This window comes from Zea mays, chromosome 9, assembly GCF_902167145.1.
Source record: "Zea mays cultivar B73 chromosome 9, Zm-B73-REFERENCE-NAM-5.0, whole genome shotgun sequence".
Taxonomy (NCBI): Eukaryota; Viridiplantae; Streptophyta; class Magnoliopsida; order Poales; family Poaceae; genus Zea; species Zea mays.
Window position 1 is genome coordinate 129,289,104 of NC_050104.1, and position 26,962 is coordinate 129,316,065.

A 26,962-nucleotide genomic window follows, 5' to 3' on the forward strand; every position below is an offset into this window, starting at 1 on the left:
CATGAGTAATGTCAGGGAGGTGGAGGGAGGACGACGACCTGCGGAAAAAGCGTCGACGCCGTGCGCCTATGAGGGAGAAGGGACTGACGGCTAGGGCTCGTCTGACAGAGGGAGAGCGAGTGCACGGGGCGAGGGGGTGGGTGCTGACGAGGGGGGTCGAGCGGGCAACGAGAGACCAGGGCGAGGGCGCGTGGGCTGACACGGGCAAGCACGAGTGGGCTGGAGATAGGCCGCAGTGAGGGGAGAGCGGGCGAACACACGGGGGTTGGCGCGAGCATTGGCCGAAGCCGACCCAGCCGAGGGGAGAGGGTTTTCCTTTTTCTTTTCATTTCTTTTCCTATTTCCCTTTCCTTCTTTATATATATATATAAGATTTTCTAGGTGTAAAAATGAGATGCTAGGTGAGACTTCTCGAGTGAAGAAGCAGCAAACATGATTTAATGCATATGAGAAATAAAATGCTTAGGAGGCTTAGGGTTTAGGGGGGTTAAGAAGCTTGGGTTTCTAACCTTAGAGTAAAAAACCGGGGTGCTACACTGGAGTTTACTCTCCGACACCAAGTAATCTAAAGGTAAAGGTACAAAAGACATGAATATTTATGTAGGTCAGCTCTCGATGTGAAACAATAGCCTCCTCTTTGTGGCATTTAGAGGAGACTAGTTAGTTGCCCGTATATTGCTACGATTTCTATATATCATAAAGATAGATCTTGTTTAAATAAGATATTTTTTCAAGCACGATCGTATATATTTGATTTTCAAAGTATTAGTGTATATATATATTATTTATATAACACAAGTGGATATATGTTCCGGTGGTTGCAACTGAGCCCTGGCTTTGTGAGAGGGTTGGGGTTTGAACCCCCCATACCCCCCATTAATGCTCCGTTTTTTTGTTTCCACCGTGTGGGAATGAACGATACATGATGACGTGTGCGCGTGCGTAGGAATGGATGACACATGAAGAAAGAGACACATTTAAATATAGTAGAAAAATATGTATTTAGGTCGGCTATATGATATGGATAGTAACCAAGCCTACCTGGGTCTATCCCAAATTATCGGGTAACTTACCTCTATTAGTATATATCTTTCATTCTTATATATATCTTTTATTTTCACTGCGTGTGATTGGATGAGACACCATTACAAAGTAAGAAACTCATGCTTAAACACAATAGAGATGTATGGTCAGTTATAGGTTAGGGATAGTAACCAAGGCTACCAAGTCTATCCCAATAACCGAGTAATTTATCATTATCTGCATTGTTATCAATTAGATTTTATCACATTTATATAAATATCGATCTTATTATCTAATATGACAGGATCTTTGTTATCATTATCTTGTTCTGACTTTCTTGCAGACATGACCTCTCTCTCATCGGCCATGTTTGTTTGGTCTTCTTAAGAACATCTCCAAGAGGTCTCTTAAAATGTCCCCTAACATAAAAGTAAAGAGAAATAGGAAAAATCAAGCCTCCAACAGGTCTTCTAAACCTTTCCTAACTTTTTGATAGCCCCAGAAAATTTCTATTTTGTAGCTACAAACAGGAGAAGTTTTGGTTCCCCAAAACATTTCCCACCGGCCCATCTCAGGTCTCCCCGCCGACCCATTCAATTTTTTTGGTCGCGGGTTGCAGGCGCTTCACATCCGTGTTTTTTCCATGAAATCTACACGCCGCTAGACCATCGCACAACCACTCAATACCATCGGTGCACAGGGATGGAGATCGGTGCTGGCTGACGGCACAGGGAACACCCATGTGTTTGGCGTTGATGACGGTTGCGAAGGATCTTGGCAAATACAATGACAGCTGAGAAGTATCTTGGCAAATACGACATGTGCATTTGGACCAGGCTTGCAACAGTTATGTTAATTGCAAAGCATGATGTGGTGGCCTTATGCGAGTATGGGTTGGCCCGTTCGGGTTTTTGGTTTATTTTTTGGTGGCCCGTTGGAGAGCACAAGAAACAAACAATTCCATTATGTTTTAAGCTAACCCCAAAAACTACTTTTAAGGGATGATTTTATGGGATTCTTTTGGATATGTTATAAGCCACCAAAAGTTACTAGGTCTGTGCCCGTGCGTTGCAACGGGAGTAAAAAATAGATATAGATCGACAAATATCACTATGATATACAAAATCCAGACAAGTACATAGCTTTTGTTCATAGCAAAAGCCATATAAAACTGATGAATAAGATTATCTCAAAGAAATATGATACCAGCAGGAACAAGATTGCTAGGAAACTCAATTACATTTACTTCAACAAAGGTTTCTCAGAATACTCTGTTCTTGCAGCTGGTTTTGTCATAAAAGTCATTTTACATCTTACAGGTTCACTATAAATCAATCACAAGAAATGAAAGTCTACGTCATGAAACATGACGCATCAGATGAAATAAACATCAAAATGTCCATTCAAGGTCAAGACAATTGGTTCGAGCACAACTGAAACCATGCATACATAAAATTTACAGCTACAGCTAATCGGTGATTAGTCAAGGCAGCGCAGGAGGTACTCAACTTCGACATCCTTGGTATGTGGCATCACCCACGGATCATATAGCTTGGAGAGCACTTTAGGATCGACCTTGCACTCACTATCAGTGGCATTCTGCTCGAAGATCCTTGCCTTATTCTCTACTCTATAGTAAACAAGACGTAATGGTAAAGTAAGACAGAACATGATTAGAGGTAGGATCAATGGATAAAAAATGGAATGGTGAGATAATTTGGTTGTTACCTCGCCGATTTAAGTTAGTCGTTTGTAAAGGTCCTGTTGAATACAAAGCCTTAGGTTCCTTTTGACGTCGATCTCTATATATAGTTGGATTGCAGAGGGTAGGTAATTGTCTTCACCTATCACAATGAAAAGGTAGTGAATTAAGAATTGAATGAAGTAAGGAAGTAACATAGCTACAATTCAGTTATCAACAGGAACTAACTAATTGTATGAACAGGAAGGTACGACCAGTTGTAAGCTCTACTCTGTACAGTTTAGTACTATGAGTAGAATCAGACACTGAAATTAGCTGGAGCATGAGCAAAGAGCAGTCGTTATATAAAGAAATCCGTACTACTAAATAGTCTAGCAAAATTGGTTTGACAGACTTGAATTGTACAAAACTAACATATTTAAACGCACCAAGAGAAGATGAACATATTTTAAAATTTGCTGAAGACTATAGTTTTAAATTTGCTGAAGACTCAAATCAATAAGCCCAAATGCCCAATGCATGACTATAGTTCTGAACAAGCACAACTATTTTGCTATTAAGCTGATCAACAGAGGCTAAGTATTCTCGCCAATTTCTGCAGTCATCATTTTTATGGGGATATGTTTTGTCATCCATGGTTGGAGGAGCTTTGGCAGACAAAATATGGCGGGAAGAAGGTGATGGCAGGTGCTGCTGCACTCTGGTCCTTGGCCACAATTCTCACTCCTTGGGCTGCCTCCCGCTCCACCCTCATGTTGCTTGTTGTACGTGCACTCTTTGGCCTTGCAGAAGGTGTTGCGTTTCCGACAATGAGCACTTTCCTACCAAAGTAACAATTTTCGCTCATTGAATCTACTCATAATTGAGTTGTTTTTGGACAGCCTTGCTTAAGAAACATTAACCTCTGAAGCTTGAATGGACTAAGCAGAAAAGAACTTGAGAATGGCTGGTTGGAATCTAAATTTAATCTGTTTATTGTAGTCTAGGGCTCTAGGCCCATTCTTTGAAGTGCACATACAAGCCTTCACCATCTCTTTACCATACTTTCTGGACTCTGCATACATTCTTCTATACTGATGTCAATTCTAGTTGCTACAAAGTATATAAAATGAAATAACTGCACCCCCCTATTTGATGCCAATGTAATTGAACAAGATTTCAGTTTTTGTGATTTATCTAAAATTGAACATGAAACAGGTGGTTCCAAACACATGAGCGTGCCACTGCTGTTGACATTTCCATGGGTGGATTCCATCTTGGAAATGTCATAAGCTTCCTAGCAACAACGATCATCATGTCACACATAGGCCTCTCGGGAACATTCACCTTCTTCGTGTCACTTGGTTATTTGTGGCTCTCTGTATGGATGGTGAACGTAGAAAGTGAGCCTATTGACAGCCGTACTATAAGCAAGTGTGAGTTGCAATTAATTCTAGATGGGAGAATTGGATCTAAAGTCCAAGGCAGTAAATTCCCATACGTAAGGGAATTGTTCTCAAAGACTCAATTCTTGGCTGTCACTTTGGCCAATGTGGTCAACAACTGGGTAAGGATGGGTCTATGGGCAAAATGACAATTTGACCATATTGTGTACAATATGAATTTTAACAGATGCAAATTCAAAATACCGTGTAGGGCTATTTTGTCCTATTGTCATGGATGCCCGTGTATTTCAAAACAGTATGTTATCAAAGGCATTTTGACCTGTACCACTCACAAACACTAAATTGTTTCTAACCGTAATTCTACAACAGGTTTATAACGTCAATATGAAACAAGCAGCGTGGTTTAGTACTATGAGTAGAATCAGGCACTAAAATTAGATGGAGTATGAGCAAAGAGCAGTCGTTATATAAAGATATCCGTACTACTAAATAGTCTAGCAAAATTGGTTTGACAGACTTGAATTGTACAAAACTAACATATTTAAACGCACCAAGAGAAGATGAACATATTTTAAAAATATGGTACCAAATTAACATGTTGATTTAACTGAAAACTCAACAGGACCTGTACAGTTTAGTACTATGACTTAACTGAAAATTGAATGAAACATAACCGACCAGTTGTATGGAGAGGATCGGTAAACCTGTAATCTGTCTCAGAAATAAATTTATTTCAGAAATAAACCTGTAACCTATGTGTGACTGTCCAATGTATGACTGAACACAAAACATTGCAGAAACACACTAAACACCCAACATTGCGTAGTAGGCCCACTCCCAGCGTTACTACCTGCTGCTTCCAACAGTTTACCAGCATTGTTCTATGGAATTTCTAAACACCGCTATCTCTAGCGTGTGAAATTATTATCAGTTTCAGGCGTTAATCGGAGCAGCAAATCCTTCCCATGCAGAATTAGTTCCACAAAAGTATAAAACCCATACCATGGCGGCACACAAATTTTATAGAACATACCGCGGTGGCTCGACGCCGGGAGTGCAGGACGACCCAGTTGTCGACTGAGAAGTAGGCTCCTGCAAGGACTTTCGAAAGTCACATGTATAGCAAAAAGAACAACATACTGAACACAGAGAAAGAATTGCGCAGGATGAACTCGTAATCGACCATCACTTGGCTGATGGTGGGCGTCGGATGTACTCGCGTGTGTCCGCTTGGTGGTCTCGTGTGTGGCCTCCCTTCGGACTTATAATTCCAGGAAGGCACGCCATTTGGGGATGTGGATGGAGGGCGAGGTGTGGGGGAGATACGTACTGCTGAGATCGTGTTCTTGCCAATTCGGGGGGTGGATGGGGGCCAGGCGGTGGGGCCGTGGCTGATGCTGAGCTCCTCCAATTGGGGAGGCGCTGATGACGGCCGAGATTTGGAGCACTGGCGGCGAAGCAGCGCATGGCATGTAGCGGCTAGGGCGCTGATGACGGCTAGGGCTCGATTTTGGTAGGAGTTGACGGAGGGCGCTGATGGCGGCTGGGATTGGAGGGCAGGATTGGAGAGTAAGGAATCGAGGCGGGGCATGGCTTGCGGCCGTGATTGGAGGCGAGTTGGGCGCTTGGCGGGCAGCTTTCTGCGCATTCCTGGCGGCCGTGATTGGAGGCGGAGGTGAGGTGCGAGAATGGCAAGAACACGATCTCAGTTTGAATGGCAAAGAAACTGCACTGCAGTCCAGACCATCATTCGCTAAATGGTGTGACTGTGAAAAAAGCAGGCAAATGTTGTCTTCAGTTTTAATGGCAAAGAAACTGCACTGCAGTCCAGACCATCATTCACTAAATGGTGTGACTGTGAAAAAAGCAGACAAATGTTGTCTTCAGTTTTAATGGCAAAGAAACTGCACTGCATTCCAGACCATCATTCACCATTGGCCATTGGCAAACTGAAGAACACAGGAAGCACAATAATTGAACCACAAAGACCATTGTCCAGTTCATAAAATAAAAGGCTATTCAATAGCACATATTACAAACAACAACAGACTAAACTGAAGAACACATGTCACAAAGGACAGTTCAGTGTTACACTACAATTCATACACTTCCCATTAAAGACACTAAACTCTAAAACAACATTAGTTGATACGACTTGATTCAAATGGTGTGATCCATTTAGTGGGTGGGTGTGGTTGATTCCAAAAGGCCTCCTCATCACACTGCACCTTCTGACATTTAAATCAAACTGCAATCTGTGAGAAAAAAATGGTGTCTTCAATCAGCATTGATTTGAAAACAGCAAAAAAAATCACGAACATAAATTTCCTGCTTCGACAGTTTGAAATGCCAAAGTAATTTTACCAACAAAGAAATATGCACATCTCACATCACGGGACAGAGCCACTACTGCTTTCTTCGCAGCCTCGAGGTTCGCCTTCTCAGCTTCAACAAGCATCTCCTGAGAACAAATGATGTTGAACCAACAATGATTTTATCCTACGCCACAAAAACCAATGTGTTAAAATATAGCAATGACCTCCTGAGAAAAGGACATATGTGCTGCAATTTACTGTGCATTTAGGAATAGCCACAACTATCATCATATGCTGTGTGTGTGTCAGATGAAAAAAGTGAAAGAATGTTTTTTTTGTCAATTACATAGTAGTTGTGGCAATATATATGTATTTATGTTTCTCTAATGGTAAGAACTAAGAACAAATGATGAAATAAAATGACACTTTACCTCCAAGTGTCACAGACTCTTTTAATTTTACCTGCAAAAGTAGAAGTCATTTATATACCAAAAATTCTAATAAACTGTAAGGTGTGTATGACCCAGAACAAGAAGAAAGTATGCATACCATAAGAACCACTAACTTCAGGAAGAATTACAATTAAAAGCTGGAGCTGATTTTCCACTGCTTGTTGGGCAAACATTTGGGTGGCTCTCTTGTGTACATCTCTCAAAGCATTCTCTATATGGTTAGGAGCAGCAGACCAGAGTTCAATAAATGGGCATGGATTGACAACCTACAGAGATGATTAGAAGTAAAAACTACACTATATATAGTGAACTATCTGGAATAACTTGATAACACATACAAATAGTAAAAAACTTACCATTCCAGTGGCGATCTCGCGGATGTTGTCCGGATCCTTGGAGACCAGCACCAGGCCGCCCGACGGCGCTACGTGCGCCCGGCCAACCACCGGCGCCCGGCGCCGTCCCCGAGGTGGCATTCCATGGTGGGGCGGCGATGGGAAGATTTGGGAGGCATGAAGCCGTGGCGACGGCGCGGTACTGCGAGGAGAGCGAGTCGAGCAGGTAGAGGAGCGGCCACAGAGTACTGGGTTTCTGAATATGGTCTGCTTTCTGAATATACTGACATTGATCTCTAAAAGGCTTAATATTCATTAGTTTTGTTCTCTGCTAGCATCAAACATGAATAGAGAGACTGTAGAGGCGCCACACTAGCACATATAGGTCGAGGTGGAGCAGGAGAGGAGCATTACATAGTTTTGAGCTGTAGGTCGAGGTGGTCGACGCTCCACAACAACCTTGCTACAGCATGGAGGCTGTAACACAAACAAAAGGACATGAATCAAAACTATAGTACTGAAACAACCATGCCATCAAATTAAAACTTTTAACCACCCCCATGTCAAGCAAACATCATTTACATTTTACAACTTTCTAACAAAACATAATATAATCTGTGCAACTGCTGCCCATATATTTTGAATTAGAAGAAGGGGAAAAGGTGCAAACAACATCCAAGCTAAAACTAAAATTGGAGCTAGAAAAGAGTTCATGTTATTGCATAAGTAAATTCTGAAAAAAGAAAATCAGATTTCTGGAAGCATGAGCTCGATATCAATTTGGCGAAGAGGCATGCCTCGCACTGGGAGCAGGCGAGGCATTTCGGCTCGAAATCAACAGGGAAGCCCAAGTAACCCATGGAACCTATCGAACGTGATGTGCGCCACATGCTGCACGTCCATGGGCAACCCAATCTCCATCTCATAGCTGTCATCTTCGCCTTCACCACTGCCCACCGGCCTGCACCCAAGCAACGAATTTCGCCTGAATATGTGAGTCGAGCACGGCGTCGAGGGCCGGAACGTGACGCGCGGCCTTCGGCTCGATGGGGCTTCTTTCGTGCATGAGCGGCAAGAGCGAGGCCGCCGCTTCTGATCCTGGGCCTCGCGGCGAGGGGGGCGGACCTATGCGGGGTCGGTTGCAGTGTGTGGGGGGGAAGAAGGGGTGCAGTCGCGGACCTGCGGTGCGGGTGGCACGCGAACGCGTCGGGCTGGACGTCGAGTGGCGCCCCAGCTTTAGCGGCGCCTACAGCAAAACAGCCATCCACCAGCTCTGTGTCGGGCGCCGCTGCCTCATCTTCCAGCTTCTTCACGCCGACTACGTCCCCAACACGCTGGATGAGTTCCTCAGCGACCCGGACTACACATTCGTCGGTGTGGGCTCGAGAACGACTACGACCTGGAGGTGGCGAACGCGGGGGACCTGGCCGAACTCGTGGCGAAGGAGATGGGGCGCCCGGACCTCCGCAACGCGGGCCTGCAGGGCATCGCGAGAGCCGTCATGGACGCCCACGTCGAGAAGCCGCAGCGGGCTGGAGGTGGCGAACGCGGAGGACCTGGCCGAACTCGCGGCGAAGGAGATGGGGCGCCCGGACCTGGCCGAACTCGCGGCGAAGGAGATGGGGCGCCCGGACCTCCGCAACACGGGCCTGTAGGGCATCGCGAGAGCCGTCATGGATGCCCACGTCGAGAAGCCGCAACGGGTGAGGACGGCCCCCTCGGACGCGTCATCCCTCTCCGACGAGCAGATCGAGTAGGGTTCGCGCAGGGGTGAGGTGTGAACGCCCTCCTCAGCTTCTTGCGCAGGCGGCGGCGGCGGGGTTCGCGAGGGCTGGCTTGCGGGCGTGAGATCGATTCGGTAGCGGAGGTTTCGCGGCGTGCGGGCTTGAGGGGTGCGAGATTCGCGGCGGATGCGGAGGACAGGCGGGCGTGCGGAGGTTTCGCGCGGGGCTGTGCGTTGGGCAGGGGCGGGGGCAGTCTACAATGGCTTCTTAATAGTTGTAGAGATTGTAGACCGTCAAACGCTCCAGTTTTTTAGTTAACTTCTATAAGAATCACTTTGGTAAAAACCATAAAAAATAAACATGAATACAAAATCGGTCGAATTATCACGATAGTAGGAATCCGTCGCTTTCTAGATCTTAAACCCTTTAGACCACTTTATCTTTCTCTGCACGTAATCTCCACGATACTCAAATTCTTTCCATAACTAGATTCTCTTCACAGTTAAATTCTCAGAAAAACTGGTCAGAAGAAAGATAAAACAGACCCATCACATGGGCGAGTCATTAGGCTCCCGGCGGAGCACATGGTCATAACATTTTTTAAGTTATCTTTTGATATCTAATATTTATTTTTAAGGGATAGTTTGGAAACCCTAATTTTTAAGAAATTTTTAAATTTCTAAAAAATAATTTATTTTCACTTTATAAAATAGAAATCCTTTAAAAAAAATAAAGTTTCTAAACTAACTCTAAAACAAAGTATCCAGCATACAATAAATTATGTGATGATCTATCAAAATGTTAACAAAATAAAAATAAAAAATAATAGTACGGACTTTTATTTGTGGCCCAAGCCTATAAATTCAGCACAAACTCAAGTCAAGTCCCACGAGACCACACGTTTCTTTACCCTAACCTTTTCACCGCTCGAGCCAAGGGACACAGCCGCCGCCGTTTCTTCATCTCCCATCTTCATAGTCGCGCTAGGCACACAGGCGTCGGCGGCGGCGCTCAGGCTCGGGATCTCAGCTACAGCGTCAGCGGCTTCCTCTCCCGCCTCTCGCCAGTCGTCTCGCGCCCTCGCTTCCGATCCTCCGCACACCGGCCGGTGACCCTGCGTGCGTGCCTCTCTCTCTCTCCTCCCGCCACCGGTGGATTATCAACGGCGCTCGGCCCCGGCGGTTGCGCCGCGCGCGGTCTGAGGGCAGCGGGAGCTAGCAGCCGCTGCTCCACCAAGGCGGTCGCGCCGCTTTGGGAGCGGTTATGCCAAGCGTTACCCGTCCTCTTAGCGCTGAAGCGTGCGCTTAGTGCCGCTTTTCGGACCCTGGTTCTTTCCCTCAGTTGTTTTTTAATTCCTTTTTTATCCTTATTTGTCCACTTCTACAAGATGCATTTGTGCTTGTGGTTCTTGTGAGGAATAACTATTGTGCAACGCATTAATTTGTTTATTCTCCTTCAGAAATGGCAGGGCAAGCAGGGAACCCAGTAAACCACCCTATAAGTCCCCACGTGGTAATCTATATTCTCATGTGTCCTGTGTTTCAATTCATTGCATGAGATCCTTACAAATATTGCTGGATGTTATTTTTGTTGTTTATAGATAAGTGGCGCTTTCGTTCAGCAATATTACCACATTTTACACGAACAACCAGATCAAGTGCACAAGTTTTACCAAGATTCAAGTATTCTTGGTCGACCAGATTCCAATGGAATTATGGCATATGTAACCACTATGCGTGTAAGTTCACATATGGAGATTTATGGTCTTATTCATACAATAGGCGTGTTATCTGAAGTTGAGATTAACTCTTGGAACCACTTTTTTTTCTGTGCAGGATATTAATGAAAAAATCATGTCTATGGACTTCAGGAACTGCTTAACAGAGATAGAGACTGCAGATGCACAATTATCTCACAAGGATGGGGTGCTCATTGTTGTTACTGGTTCCTTGACTTCGGATGAAGGCGTTTTCCGTAGGTTTACCCAGTCATTCTTCCTAGCACCACAAGAAAGTGGTGGCTATTTTGTTCTCACTGATGTATTTAGATTTATTTCGGAAAGGAAACCAGCTGAGATAAATCAAGTTGCTACTCAAGAAAATGAAATCAGTCAGAATGTTAGACCTGCATCTGAAACATGTTCAGCACTACCAGAACCTATTCCAGCTGATGGGAGTGTGATCTCAGACCATGTGACAGCTGATAGTAATGTCACGGAGAAGCAAATAAGTGATCTTTCTGCTAATGGGACTGCCATTGAAAGTAATGATAATACCCAGCCACCTGTGCAAGTGCCCAAAGAGGATCCAAAGAAGGCCCTACTTGTTGCTCCTCCCCCTCCAACTCAGATGGATGTTACTAAGAAATCTTATGCATCCATTGTGAGTCATTTAACATTCTGTTTGATTTATTGTTTTACAAAGCTTTCTGCTTTATTAGCTCACATGCCTCATGATTATGTTCTTAGTTTACTGTAGAAGTGATCTGGTTGATATCACTATACAGATTTTTAGTTTGCTTATTAATTATGTACCTATGACGGCTTGCTTCACAGGTCAAGGTCATGAAGGAGGGCCCACCAACTCCAGTTGTCAAAACAACATCGTCAGTTTCCAAACAGAAGCCAGCTCCTAAACCAGTGTCCACGGCTGTCGAAGGCCTAGAGAAACCATCTGAGAAACCTACCCAGGCTATTGGAACCGGTGATGGGATTGTTGCCCAAAACAACTCTTCTCGCAATGGTTTGTTTGGTTTCCTATTATTATTATTTCTTTTAGCATTATTAGCAATCTTGTCACTGTATTGACTTACCCTGCAGAGCAAGGCTATTCAATTTTCATCAAGAATTTGCCTTTCCATGCCAATATTGAAATGGTTGAGGAGGAATTTAAGAAATTTGGTACTATAAAGCCAGGTGGTGTTCAAGTCCGGCACAATAAGGTTAGGGATTTTGGTTTTGGGTTCTTCTATCTGTGATATTTGGTTTATTCATATCACATTGGTACAGGTTGATCGATTTGGTTTTGGTTTTGTTGAGTACGAGTCCCAGCAGTCTATGCAAGCAGCAATTGAGGTTAGTCTTTTATTATTTATTCTTTCAGTCACTGATACTCTGTAGGTGTAGTAATTAGTTTCCTTTCTGGATCTTGTTGTACATGACTGGTTTTCTTTCTGTACTAAAGAATCCTTTTTGCCTTATCATGGATTTCTTTGTGGTTTTGAAATTTGTTAGCATCTAAAGTACATGAATACTGGGATTCACTGTTCTTGTATGAATCTACTATCTGTGGATGTTTCAGCTGGATATATGATTTCTAATGATTGATATTTCAGTCTTTCTATTGACTGCTGAATCCCTTTCTGCCTGATAACTGCTGGTGTTGTTTGTGATATTTTAACCTGATATCTGTTTGATAGTGTATGTAACAATCTGAGGCCAAGTTATGATTCTTATTTTCACCCAGGCATCTCCGATTCGTATGGCGGACAAAGAAGTCGGCATTGAGGCGAAAAGAGCCAATTCACGAGGTAAGCGTAACTGATTTGAGTGCAGTAAACAGCACAATTTCCCATTTGTTGTGCTGGGCGTTTTAAACACTTTGTCGGTATTGTTTGATTTATGCAATGTAGTCATTGGACTCTTGACTCTGTACAATGGTGTAGGTGGCCGTTTCCAATCTGGCAGGGGAGTGTACCATGGTGATAACTTTAGAGGGCGAGGAAGTGGCTATGTGGACAACACAAACTACAGAAGCAGCGGCAGCTTCAACCGCCAGAATGAAGGGGAGATGTACAACCGCAGGAATGAAGGGGAGATGTACAACCGCAGGAATGAAGGGGACTTCTACAACCACAGGAATGAGGGGGAGTTCTACAACCGACGGAATGATGGTGGCGAGAACTACAACCGGCGCAACGATGGTGGCGAGAACTATAACCGGCGCAATGATGGTGGCAAGAACTTCAGCCGCAGGAATGACAGTGGTACCGAGAACTTCAACCGCAGGAATGACGGTGGCGGCGAGAACTTCAGCCGCAGGAACGATGGTGTTGGCGAGAACTTCAACGTCAGGAATGACGGCGTTGGTGAGAACTTCAACAGGAGGAACAACTTCAGAAATCAGAATGACTTCCCTGGACGAGGACGGGGTTCACCTACACCAGGGAACAGTTACTACCAGAACGGGAATGGGAGGTTCAGTCGCGTGAACAATGGCGCCAAGCAAGCTCCTGTGGCCGCGTAGAGGCATCAAGGCGGTAGGCTTACATCAAACTAGGAAGCATAAGGCTACATTCAAGTGAGCTGAGTGCAAGGATTATTCTTAGTAGGAGCATTGCTGTCAGACAGCTTGGTTATTTTTTTTTGTGCCGTGTTGGGTCGCTAAGAGATTAGTAGTTGCAGTCGTCCGTGGATGGTAGGTGAATTTTGTTGCCGTTGATGAGCTTGTCAACTGGGTGTTGGACCATGGTTCGTAACTTTGTGTCATCTGCCAATCAGGATTGGTGGGAGGTTAGACACTAATCTTATGAAGCGGTGACTGCAAAAATCAGTGTCCATGTTAAATGCTATTATTGTCATGGTATTCGATAATGCGAAGTATGTCCATGTTTAGTGCTATTATTATTGCCCTGGTATTCGATAATGCGAAGTATGCCTATGTTTATTGCAGTTGTCATGGTATTTGATAATGCGAAGCGTTGGTTCGTCGTTGTCACTACTGTTGTTTATTAGTACTAAGCATCAGTAATAACTGTATCACCTACGGTGTTCCTCATTTGCTTTACAATTTGTTTAGGTTCTTAAATAATCTTACTTCAAAAATGAATAGAAAGCGAACCTAGATCCTTAAATTTCATAGTTTATGTATACAATTTAGAGTCTGATCAAAATTTCAAAAGCAAGTATCAGCGTTTGTTATCCTAGATAAGTATTATTAGGTTCACCATATAATATATTTTTATAGTACCCATGTACGTATCTGGTAGCATAAATACCACTACTCTTGGTTAATAAACTTTGTATAATTTTTATTTAGGACGGAGGTGACAGTATTAGTGTCGTATTTGATAGAGCTCTGTTTTTCTGGAAGAAGGGATGTTTTTCTAGGATAAAACAAACTCTAGGGCTATGATGAGTTGCACTGCTCTCCTCACAGATGCTCGGCTAGTTTTTTTTATTGGTTGAAGTACTATGTGCATTTGCAGCTGGAGCATCTAGCTTATTTTAGAAAGAAACATATCACTACATAGAATTATTCTTTAATTAAAAAAACTGTTTAGCAGAGTTTATTTTAACCTAAAAGCTGCTCTAGACTGAGTCCAATAGGCACCGCAAACACGTCGCGAATGCGTATTATTCGCGGCATGCAACACTATAGCTGCATCCGGCGGGTATCGGAGCCTCGGAGGTGTCTGCCAAAGAAAGGAGAGCATCTGCATCCTCTATCCTACAGCAGACCACAGTCATGTTTGTTTCGGCTTCTAGCAGCTTCTGACCACCAAAAGCTGCTGCGGACGGTCAAATGCTCAGCTTTTCAGTCAGCTTTAATAAAATTCGTTGAGGGCAAAAACCATCTAAAATCAACATAAACACATAATCGGTTAAGCCGTTGTAATAGTAGGAATCTGTCACTTTCTAGATCCTAAGCCTTATGAATAACTTTATTTTCTTCCACACGTAATCGTAATGATACTCAGATTCTCTCCACAGCTAGATTCTCTTCACAACCAGATTTTCAGAAAAACTGGTCAGAAAAAAGCTGAACCAAACAGGCCCCACATCTTCTCTGTTTTAATACATCTCCTATCCACATCTTCTCTGTTTCCGTCGGTAAGTACGGACTCGCAGACGCGCGGTTCGAATACGGTAGCTATTGCATGACGGGGTCTCCTCTATCCGCGCTCGTCGATGGGTCCTCGTTCGCGCCGCGGTGTATGCTAAGGCTATTTCCACTTTCCAGTGCACATTATCAATCTCATTTAATACATGCCATATAGAATACAAATGTGATACGTCATGTTATTAAATAAGAAAGAGAATAAAGCAGTATATTAAGATAGATATTATTTTGACATGAGATCATATACATTAAAATCTGAACCATCGAACAGATCTACAATTCATACTCTCATATACATCTAGCATTTAACTGTCTTTTGGGAACTACGAAATAATACATGATACTATACATTATGATAATAACATATGATATGACAATTTTAGATATTGTAACAAGAAATAATAGGTTGATAATAGCATAAACTATGTTGAATAAATTTTAAAAGGGCTGAAGGCTCCTGGCTTCTCAATCTAATAAATCCACATGGCCACTAGGCAACAGATGCGTGTAAAGCTTGAGCTTGACGGCTGCCATGAGCACCGTGTAGCTTTCCGTTTGCAGGTCACCTGAACTGAACAGTGGCGAGGACGGCGACGTTGGGTTCGCTCCGGCAACGGCGATCTGGCGGATCACGCACGATAGCGACAGGCCACTGCGGAGTGCGGACTGCGGTGCGGTCAGCTGTCCTCGTGGACAGGTCATACTCGATCGACGGCTCTTCCGCTGCCCTGCTCTGCTTCAGTGGCTGCTCGGCCACAAGCCCACAATGCCCGTGCCACCATTAAATATTTTGGATTTAGTGCACGCCTCCCATGCTCTGGTCAGCCACCGCCGCCTGTCGCCATCCGGTTCGCCCACGTCGCGCGAGGACTAGGCTTCAAGGCCCCGCCGGCGGTGCGGAGGTACGGAGTGTTGGAATTGTTACAAAATATTTGTACATGTGATCTAATCCATCCATGTGACAGTTATTCCCAAGGGACACATCCCTTGGAAACACTTGTATATATACTGCTCTGCATGCAATAAAGAAACCATCCCTGTCATTTGTCTGATTCTCTCTTGTCTCTCCACTGATTCACCACTGAGCACTGCAAGAGATTACAATACGTTATCAGCACTGTCTCTGTCTCAAGGAGAAATCAGAGAAGGGAAAGAAGAAGAACACGCTGTTCTTGACAAGAACAGCAAGATCGATCTACACATCAACAGCAAGGTATGGAGCATACCGTTTCCATGCGCATACGCCGTATGCGCGAAGTTCTTCATATTGTTGATGATGCAATGTTGGAAGCGTACACCGTTGGGCAAGCCACTGCACTCCCACCGGTGCACGAGATCCCTGAACGCCGTGTGCAAGTGCAAAATGTGCACTTCTGCGTTCTCCATGGATGGACAGCGGTGGTTCCGCTGCCGGTGGTGGAGTGTGGACTCCCCACTGCATTCCCGTCGCCACAGGCGCCGGTGTTTGACGCGGGATCGTCTGCATCGGCCCCAATGGATGTCGATTTGGAGGCACCACCACCGCCTCCACCCACTGCAGCGGCAGTTGCTCGCCGTTCGCCATCTCCACCAGTGCCTGTGGTCGTCGGGACCATCGCTGCCCGTCGTGGGCAGCCTGCTCGCGCTGTTGATGCCCCGAGAGGTCGCATCATCTTCACCGGCCATCACCCAAATGGGGTGGCCCCATCTTCCTCCTCCAATCGGAGGGCCTAATGGCCCTCGATCCGGCCGCCACGTCGGCCGTTTGGGGGAGGGGGTGGGGAGTGGCGCGGCAAACCCCGGCGCGAGCGCGCTTTGCGGTGCACGGCTCGGCGCTCTGCGCATCAGGGCCGGCGCTCGGCGCAGCCCCCGTCAGGGCGCGGGCGCGGGAGAAGGCAAGGCGGGCGCGCGCGATTCGCGCTCTGCGTGGGCGCGGTGTGGCCCCACGCGTGGCCGGCGACTGCGCGACCCGGGCAGGCGCGGCAGCGCGCAACGGCTCCACCAGGCGGCGCTCGGCGTGAGGCGCGTGGCGCAGCTCCTAGCCGGCCTCGGCCAGGGGCGCTCGGCGCGGCCTCCTCCTCCAGAGGCGCGGGAACGAGGCCCCGGCGAGGGCGCTCGGCGCGGCTCCCAAGGGCGCTCGGCGCGGCCTCCTCGGGCGCGGGAACGAGGCCCCGGCGAGGGCGCTCGGCGCAGCCTCCTCCTCCAGAGGCGCGGGAACGAGGCCCCGGCGAGGGCGCTCGGCGCGGCTCCCAAGGGCGCTCGGCGCGGCCTCCTCGGGCGCGGGAACGAGGCCCCGGCGAGGGCGCTCGGCGCGGCTCCCATGGGCGCCCGGCGCTCGTCTCGAGGCGCCCTTCACGAGGCGCTCGGCGCTCGTCAGGAGCGGGCGCAGGAGGAGAACCAGGGCGGCGGCTGGGAGCTCCTTGCTCCCTGGCGGCGGCCAGGAACATCCCTGGCGGCGGCTATGTGACTGGGCGGTTAGGGTTTGGCAAACCCTAACCGCCCACTATTTATAATGGGCTTTTTAGCCTCTGTTGGGCCGCATGGGCTGGCCAGCTAGGCTGGGCCGGCGTGCAGGCCTTTCTGGCCGCTGCCTGGCTCGCCTGGCAGGCCGCCTGGACCACTTTCAGAGGTCTAATATAGCCTGTTTTACCATTTTTAAGTTCTGAATTTCAGTATAAGACTCTGTTTTATATGCATTTTCAGTTCAAAGTTATCTTAGGCGTCTAAATTCGTGATTTAGACTGCATATATTGTAAAGACATATCTGTTTTATTGTAAATATAGCAGATTTTAGTTTGTGAATTATTGTTTGTTTTACATTAATAATTCACATATCTCTACTTGCTATGATTTACGCATTCATTTATGTTTGCATATAAATATAGCATTTATTAAGTTCAGACTTAATAACACTCATGCAAAAATAAAATTACATTATTTTGGATCAAGAGCATAGGGAGATAGAGTCCTAAGCATTGGCTGCACTAAATTCTTTTAGAATTTAGTAGCCCAGAGACCGTGCTTGTGGCAGCATTTGGAATGCCTATCTCTATGAGGTCTACATCCCTCGGGATGATTACCTATACGTGCTATCCAAAATAACAGGATACAGAGTTATTGAATTTTACTTTGATAATTAGTAGAGCATGGGTAGTGGAGACCTAAGCATTGGCTGCGATTTGTTCATTCATGAACTTATCTGCCCAGAGACCGTGCTTTTAGGCAGCAAGTTTCTTGCCCACTACTAGGAGATCTACCTCATTAATTTGAGGATTATCTATACAATGCTCACTAGTATTCAAAGTACTTATTCAATTGGAAGGTTTGGAACCTTTAGGAAACTCATATCACATGTAAGAGTTGTTGAAATTTTACTTTGATAATTAGTAGAGCATGGGTAGTGGAGACCTAAGCATTGGCTGCGATTTGTTCATTCATGAACTTATCTGCCCAGAGACCGTGCTTTTAGGCAGCAAGTTTCTTGCCCACTACTAGATCTACCTCATTAATTTGAGGATTATCTATACTATGCTTACTAAAATTCAAAGTGTTTATTCCATGGGAAGGTTTGGAACCTTCAAGAAACTCGTTACATATGTAATTTATAAGAATTTTTGCATAGTGAGCTTACAACATCACCATTGTGACTATTAATTTATGCGTAAATTAATGGATGTCCATGGTAATGACTGTAGAAACATGTCAACCAAAGAGTTCGAGGAACTCGCCCTTGATGGGCATAACTACCCAACTTGGGCTTCAGATATTGAAATAACTTTTGCTTCTCGTGGGATCATTGATGCAATTGCAGCACCCATCACCGGTACTGATCTAGTGAATGAGGTTAAAAAGAACACAACGCTTTTCCTTTTGAGGCTTTACATCCATAAAGACCTTAAGCAAGAATACCTTATGGAGAGATGCCCTCATAACTTGTGGAAATCTCTCAAAGAGCGCTATGAACAGCAGAAGGAGCTCATATGGCCGTCAGCCAACCATGAGTGGAACCACCTTCGTCTGCAAGATTTCAAATCTGTTGCAGAATATAACCATGCTCTTCATAGCATTTGTTCTAAATTGAAATTTTGCGAGAAAGAGCCCTCTGAAGCAGACAAGATAGAGAAGACTCTATCTACCATGCTTCCAGAGGACAGGATATTGCATCAGCAGTATCGCTCTAGTAATTTCCAGAGATATTCTCAACTCATGCACATATTGACCCAAGCAGAAAAGCATCATGAGCTTCTTCTAAAGAATGCTCAGCAGCGCCCTCCTGGGTCTGTCCCTCTGCCTGAGGTACATTTCAATGTGCATAAGACCGAGAATAAGAAAGGATTCAAGAAAAACTTCAAGAATCCTCCTGGACCTCGCAAATTCAATAAGAACAAATTCCACAAGAAAGGTAAAGGAAAAGGAAAAGGAAATGGCAAGCCTCTACCATCCAAGGGCAATAGAGCTTGCCTTAAATGTGGTACTGAGGGCCATTTTGCTAGGGATTGCACTTGCCCTAAGCACCTTGTTCTTTTGTATCAACAATCCCTAAAGAAGTCAAAGTCTGATAAGCCTGGTTTTGAGGCCCATTTCAATTCTACTGAAGCACCAATTGAGGTTGGAAGTTCTTCACTGGCTTCTGGTGACCTGAAGAACACTCTTGCTAAAGAGCACCTCAATGTGGTTGACAACAAGCCTCCACTTCTACAAGAAGATGAATCTGATGATATGATCATTGAGTATATGTCAAAGGATCCATTTGGAGATTTGGCATAAATCTCTCATGCTTGGAGATTTGATCATGATCACTGTGGCTTGTGTGGTTGTTCTATATTGTCTTTATAATGTTGTTGTAATAAGTAGAGGTATACAATCTCATGTTTTGAGATGTAACACACTCTACAGACCAGTGTTGGGTCCTGTGAGTAGTGCGAACTCATTGGATGAGTCGCCATACCATTATTGTAATATTATTTCGACATTGTGATATTTAATATCATGTTATGTATAGTACTAAGTTGCATCATAAAATTCTTATTCAGAATTTTTATTTATATATAGATGCATAATGATGACAACTCGACGGAAGTGGAATTATGCCTTGTGGACAGTTGTACCACAAACTCTATACTTAGGGAGATCAAATACTTTCAGACTCTTAAGAAAAGAGACGGGAAAGTTTTGACCATCGCCGGACGCGATGCTGTGATAGTTGGCTCTGGTCGAGCAACTATTAACCTCCCCATGGGTACTGAAATTGTGATCGAGGATGCATTATTGTATCCTGATTCTACACGTACCCTCCTAAGTTTTAGAGATATCCGGCAAAATGGATTTCATATTGAAACCCATGATGAAAATCAAGAAGAGTTTCTTTTCTTGACCAAGCCGAATAAATATGGCAAACGCATATGCGAGAAAATTCCATCACTCACGTCAGGGTTGTACTATACATATATTAAGAGCAATGCACATGTTGCATACAAGGTAATTTTCCAAGATGTTGATGCATTCCAGATTTGGCATGATCGACTTGGTCATCCTGGCATAGGGATGATGAGGAAAATTACAGGCAATTCAATTGGTCATAATTTGCCTACAACAAGTTTTCCCAAATCTAAGGATTTTGTTTGCACCGCATGTGCAACTGGGAAACTTATTTTGAGACCATCATATCTCAAAATTAAAGCTGAACCGCTTAAATTCCTTGAAAGGATTCAAGGAGATATTTGTGGGCCAATTATGCCAACTTCTGGGCCGTTCAGGTATTTCATGGCACTGATTGACACATCTACTAGATGGTCACATGTGTGTTTACTATCAACACGCAACCATGCATTTGCCAAGATAATGTCTCAAATTATCAAGTTAAAGGCAAATTTTCCTGAACATCGGATTAGTTCAATCCGAATGGACAATGCTGCTGAATTCAAATCTCAGGCATTCAATGATTATTGTATGGCGCTGGGGATTCAAGTACAGCACTCGGTACCGTATGTCCACACCCAGAATGGTTTGGCTGAGTCACTAATCAAGAGGATTAAACTCATAGCAAGGCCATTATTGATGAATTGCAAATTGCCTTCGTCATGTTGGGGTCATGCAGTTCTGCACGCTGCTGACCTTATACAATTACGACCAACTGCATATCATTCAACATCCCCAATACAAATGGTACGTGGAAATCCTCCAAGTATTTCCTATTTGCGTAAATTTGGATGTTGTGTATACATTCCAATCTCACCACCTCAGAGAACAGCTATGGGCCCACACAGGAAAGTGGGGATCTATGTGGGATTTCAATCTCCGTCGATCATTAAGTATTTAGAACCCTTAACAGGGGATCTATTTACAGCCCGTTTTGCTGACTCTATTTTTGATGAGGAACATTTCCCGGCATTAGGGGGAGAATTTAAGTACCAAAAAGAATGCCAGGAAATAAATTGGAATACTCAAAGTGTTCCAGGTTCTGATCCACGTACTTCAGAAACTGAACTGCAAGTTTAGAAAATTATACATTTGCAAAGACTTGCAAATGAACTGTCAGATGCATTCACTAATTACAAAGGTGTCACTAAATCATTCATTCCTGCTAGGAATGCACCAGAAAGAGTGGAAGTACCAAATAAGGCCACTCAACTCCTAGAGAGGAGAAGTATGGTGAATAAGCGTTGTTCTGTTGCTAAGAAGCAAAGAACAATAGTGAATGCAAAAGGACACCAAAATGATACAATGTATCATGTGGATTGTGATGATCCACAACCCAGCTCGGATGTGCACATAACCGAGGCTGGGACATAGGAAAATCCTAGACACATCAATTTGGGAAATTCTGATGAGTCTCTAAGGAATGATGAAATTGCCATCAACTATGTTGAGACTGGTGAAACATATGATAGAAAAGCTACCAATGTCGACATATATTTCTTCGAGCAGATTGCTGAGGACCTTCAAAATGATCTAGATCCTAAGACCATGGCAGAGTGCAGTAAGCGCTCGGATTGGATCAAATGGAAGGCAGCAATCGAAGCGGAGTTAGCCTCGCTTTACAAAAGAGAAGTTTTCTCTGCTGTAATACCTACACCACGTGATATCTTCCCTGTGGGATATAAGTGGGTTTTCATTCGGAAACGAAATGAAAATGGTGAGGTAGTGAGATACAAAGCAAGGCTAGTAGCACAAGGGTTTACGCAAAGACCCGGCGTTGATTTCAACGAAACCTATTCACCAGTCATGAGTGCAATAACATTCCGATATTTAATATCTTTGGCAGTGCAAAATCGTCTATCTATGCAGTTAATGGACGTAGTGACCGCATATTTCTATGGGTCACTGGATTCTGATATATACATGAAAGTTCCTGATGGAATAGATGTACCGAATCCAAAGGCAAAGCGCAACATGTATTGCGTGAAGTTGCAGAAGTCATTATATGCCTTAAAACAATCGGGCAGAATGTGGTACAACCGATTGAGTGAATTCCTTTTATGTAAGGGATACACGAAAAATGATGATTGCCCGTGCGTCTTCATCAAAAGATCCAAAGTGGGATTCTGTATCATATCAGTTTATGTTGATGACCTTAACATCATAGGAAATAAACTTGATATTGATGAAGCACGTCATCATTTAACGACAGAATTTGAGATGAAGGATTTGGGTAAAACCAAATTTTGCTTAGGTCTACAACTTGAGCATTTACCTTCTGGAATCCTTGTACATCAAAGTACATATACCCAAAAGGTATTGGAAAAATTCAATATGCATATGTCTTATCCTTCAAAGACTCCTATGGTGGTCAGATCTTTGGATTTAAAGAAAGATCCATTCAGACCACGGGATGATGAAGAACAGATATTGGGACCGGAGTTCCCATATCTCAGTGCTATTGGTGCATTGATGTATCTTGCTAATAATACCCGGCCGGATATTGCTTTTGCAGTAAATCTGTTAGCAAGGCACAGCTCTGCCCCAACGAAAAGACACTGGGTTGGCATTAAGAATATTTTCCGATACCTAAATGGCACAAAGGATCTAGGACTCTTTTACAAGAGAAGTAATGATCCTAGTTTAATTGGGTATACAGATGCTGGCTATTTATCTGATCCCCACAATGGCCGATCACAAACAGGATTCGTATTCTTACAAGGTGGAACTGCCATCTCGTGGAAATCGTCTAAGCAGACTTTGGTGACCACGTCCACCAACCATTATGAAATAATTGCATTATTTGAAGCATCACGTGAATGTGTATGGCTTCGTAGAATGGTGAATCATATACTCACAACTTGTGGTATTGGTTCCCTTGACCCACCAACAATTATCTATGAAGATAATTCAGCTTGTGTTGTTCAGATGGATACAGGTTATATCAAGAGTAATATCAATAAGCATATTTCTCCTAAATTGTTTTATCCCCATGAACTTCAGGAAAAAGGGGATATAAACATCTTGCAAACGAAGTCTTGTGATAATCTTGCAGATCTATTCACAAAGTCTCTACCATACTCTACATTTCAGAAATGTGTTGAGGGGATTGGTATGAGAAGACTTAAGAGCTTGCAAGGTTCAGGGGGAGTAATTCCCCATGATATATAACCTGTATTGAACCATCATATTACACTCTTTTCTTTGTATGAGTTTTGCCTTGCTAAGGTTTTCTCATCCAAAGTTTTTAACGAGGTAATATCAACAAAGCTATATGCTTCATCATTGATTTTTCCCACAGGGGTTTTTATACATGATGATTACAAGCATATTTTCTTTTGGAGACTATGTGAGATTATTCTCATTATCCAAAAGACATTGTGTACTCCTTATTTTTCCCACAGGGTTTTTGAGGAGATCAAGAATTTGATGACAGATTGCAGATGATCAAATGGATTAGGATTGATCAAGGGGAGTGTTACAAAATATTTGTACATGTGATCTAATCCATCCATGTGACAGTTATTCCCAAGGGACACACCCCTTGGGAACACTTGTATATATACTGCCCTGCATACAATAAAGAAACCATCCCTGTCATTTGTCTGATTCTCTCTTGTCTCTCCACTGATTCACCACTGAGCACTGCAAGAGATTACAATAGGAATTAGACCAATAGTGTGTGTTCTAATTCCGTAAAAAAGTTAAAATGGTGAGGTGACACGAGACTTTATTCCCATATTATTCTTTTAGATAGGATAGAACCAACTTATATGAGAGTGCTTTCTACTCTTCACATAAGACAAATAAAATATGGAGGCTATCACACGCGCCCGCTCGCGTTTCATGTTTTTCACGTTACTTATCGTGTGTCTAGTGACTTGCGACGATACACGATCATGTCGTGACATGTTCTAAACGACAATTTATTTTTTCGTCTTTTGTTTATTTAGTTATCAAATATCACACCTACACTGCCACATCAAACGGGAGTAGTGGACACACACGTTAGCGAGATCTCCGGGCAGTTGCACGTAGAGAGATTTCAGAGGACGATTTCTAGAATTTAGCACATCAAATCAAGCAGGTTGCGGCAACTCCTCTATAAAGGGAAAACAGCCTTCAGTCGAAGGACACACATGAATAGTAACCGACATGTCCTCTTCTTATATCTCTACGTCGTCGCTAATCTGCTCTGCCGGCTGCCGTACCTTCGTCTGCCGTGCCGCAGATCAAGGGAGAGCGGTCCAAACCAACATCGACGTTTTGATGACCTGTACGGGTGCCCACGAATGAGGTTTTTGGGAAGTGATTCACGTACGTCCGCTCGGCTTCCTCACCAACACTTGTTAAAATCACTGTAAGTAAATCTGCATTCTCAATTTATTGCGATGACCGTCCTATGGTTAGATCTGTTGTCAATTCTTCTTTTATGCGTTAATCTTGGTGAGTTAGTTCAGATCTGTTCTGTTCTAATGTCATGGATACTATCTGCCAGTAGATTTGGATTTTGCGTTTTATGCTGCATTATTAAATTAACCTTAGGTCCTGTTAATTTTCTAACAATCCAGAAACCCGATAGAATTAATATGGCTGGACCTTCAGATGCACTAAAGCCTAAGTGATTTGCCTGTTATCAAAACTTTAAGAGATGACAGACTATGGTTAAGTTCTGGCTCATGTCGTTGAGGATCTGGTAGATGATTTTCCTTGTACTTCCTCTCACTGAGAAGCAGGACCGTAACTTCGAGTCGGTTAATTAGTTTATGGGTTAGAATAGATTAGATTAAAGGAGAAGACATATATAATAGTAAAGAAAAGAGTTAATTTGTTACAAATTAGTAGACTTGGCCTCTCCCACTTGCCTAGTTGCCGCACCACTTTGTATAGAGATGGCCAAACGGATCGTCCGACCCGGGTCGGGTGAAACACGACCCTTTTTAGGCCCGGTCCGTCAGGCACGGTTAGAAAACCGAGCTGGGTCGTCTAAGCCCATGGGCTCGTTTTCCTGTCCGAGCCCGACTCGACCCGTTTAGCATGGAAAAAACAGACCAAAAAACGGGCTAAACGGGCCGATAAGCACGGTTTAGTGCAAAAAAGCGGGCTTAACGGGCTTAGAGATAAACAGACCGTACCGGGCTAGCCCATCGTACCTAGTTTTCTGTCTAAGCTCGGCCCACTTATTCATGCTAGGCCGGGCCAGACCCGCATAGAACCGAGCCATGTCGGGCTCGGATCGGGCCCAAACAACAGGTTTCGTGCTGGGCTCACGAGCCTCATGCTTATTGGTCATCTATATCTTTGTGTGTCGCGTGGGAGCACCGTTCCTAGTCCATCACGTGCCACGTCCCCACTTGTACCTAGCTTGCTGCTAGCCTTGACGTGTGGATAGGGGTGCTAATAGACTATAGATTTTACATTATAAACTTTAAATATAGAATTAGATTAGAATCGGACCATATTTCTATTTATTTTTAAACTAACTTTATTTAAGGGATCTAACTTTTTGTGAATGTGCATTTAGACCGTGATCCATTACTACCCTTACCTGCGGGAGGGGAAGGAAGAAGGAAAGTGAAAGTCGCCTAGAGGGGGGGTGAATAGGGCGAAACTGAAATTCTCAATAATAATCACAACTACAAGCCGGGTTAGCGTTAGAAATATAAACGAGTCCGCGAGAGAGGGAGCAAAACAAATCGCAAGCAAATGAAGAGTGTGACACGCGGATTTGTTTTACCGAGGTTCGGTTTTTGCAAACCTACTCCCCGTTGAGGAGGCCACAAAGGCCGGGTCTCTTTCAACCCTTCCCTCTCTCAATCGATCCCTCGGACCGAGTGAGCTTCTCTTCTCAAATCACTTGGGAATCAAACTTCCCACAAGGGCCACCACACAATTGGTGCCTCTTGCCTCAATTACAAGTGAGTGTTTGATCACAAGAAAGAATCAAGAAAGAAGGAAGCAATCCAAGCGCAAGAGCTCGAAAGAACACAAGCAAATCTCTCTCTCTAGTCACTAGGGCGTTGTGTGGAATATGGAGAGGATTTGATCTCTTTGGTGTGTCTAGAATTGAATGCTAGAGCTCTTGTAGTAGTTGGGAAATAGAGAACTTGGATGCTATGAATGGTGGGGTGGTTGGGGTATTTATAGCCCCAACCACCAAACTTGACCGTTGGCTGGGCTGTCTGTTCGATGGCGCACCGGACAGTCCGGTGCACACCGGACAGTCCGGTGCCCCCGCCACGTCACCAGTGCCGTTGGAAATCGACCGTTGGAGTTCTGACTTCTGGGCCCGCCTTGATGTCCGGTGGCGCACCGGACACGTACTGTAGAGTGTCCGGTGCGCCAGCATGGGCGTGCCTGCCCTCTGCGCGCGCTGGCGCGCAATAAATGCGCTGCAGGTAGCCGTTGGCGCCTGAAGTAGCCGTTGCTCCGCAGATGCACCGGACAGTCCGGTGCACACCGGACAGTCCGGTGAATTATAGAGGAGCGGCTGGAATGAAAATCCGAGGCTGGCGAGTTCCTGGGGCCGCCCTTCCTTGGAGCACCGGACATGTCCGGTGCACACCGGACAGTCCGGTGAATTATAGCTGAGTGGCCTCTGGAAATTCCCGAAGGTGACGAGTTTGGAACCTGAGTCCTCTGGTGCACCGGACATGTCCGGTGGCACACCGGACAGTCCGGTGCGCCAGACCAGAGGAGCCTTCGGTTGCTCCTTTGCATTTTTGTTGAACCCAACACTTGGTCTTTCTATTGGCTAAGTGTGAACCTTTGACACCTGTATAACTTATA

At 44.5% G+C, this 26,962-nt stretch overlaps 1 protein-coding gene, 1 long non-coding RNA gene and 1 pseudogene across 2 annotated transcripts; 2 read left to right on the forward strand and 1 right to left on the reverse strand.

The window, feature by feature from the left end:
- Window positions 1-2,257: 2,257 nt before the first annotated feature.
- LOC111590149 (uncharacterized) lies at window positions 2,258-5,794 on the reverse strand. Its single transcript, XR_002749265.2, has 3 exons — window positions 5,144-5,794; window positions 2,752-2,867; window positions 2,258-2,653 (listed from the first exon to the last, which is right to left on the reverse strand). It is a non-coding gene; the product is annotated as an uncharacterized lncRNA (long non-coding RNA).
- Window positions 5,795-8,258: 2,464 nt separating this feature from the next.
- Window positions 8,259-8,969, forward strand: LOC103640277 (Werner Syndrome-like exonuclease; annotated as a pseudogene).
- Window positions 8,970-9,861: 892 nt separating this feature from the next.
- Window positions 9,862-13,497, forward strand: LOC100382436 (Nuclear transport factor 2 (NTF2) family protein with RNA binding (RRM-RBD-RNP motifs) domain). Its single transcript, NM_001175178.1, has 9 exons — window positions 9,862-10,054; window positions 10,396-10,448; window positions 10,537-10,674; window positions 10,772-11,317; window positions 11,491-11,677; window positions 11,755-11,876; window positions 11,944-12,009; window positions 12,401-12,464; window positions 12,600-13,497. Exons 2-9 carry the CDS (start codon window positions 10,398-10,400, stop codon window positions 13,178-13,180), a joined length of 1,755 nt encoding a protein of 584 aa, NP_001168649.1. The 5' UTR covers window positions 9,862-10,054; window positions 10,396-10,397; the 3' UTR covers window positions 13,181-13,497.
- The last annotated feature ends 13,465 nt before the right edge of the window (window positions 13,498-26,962 follow it).

Bases quoted from the DNA above. Each gene is read 5' to 3' on its own strand.
- LOC100382436 (NM_001175178.1), top strand. From the start codon at position 10,398: ATGGCAGGGCAAGCAGGGAACCCAGTAAACCACCCTATAAGTCCCCAC. The intron at 11,678-11,754 runs GTTTGTTTGGTT...CTTACCCTGCAG, and splicing joins AAACAACTCTTCTCGCAATG to AGCAAGGCTATTCAATTTTC. The intron at 12,010-12,400 runs GTTAGTCTTTTA...ATTTTCACCCAG, and splicing joins CTATGCAAGCAGCAATTGAG to GCATCTCCGATTCGTATGGC.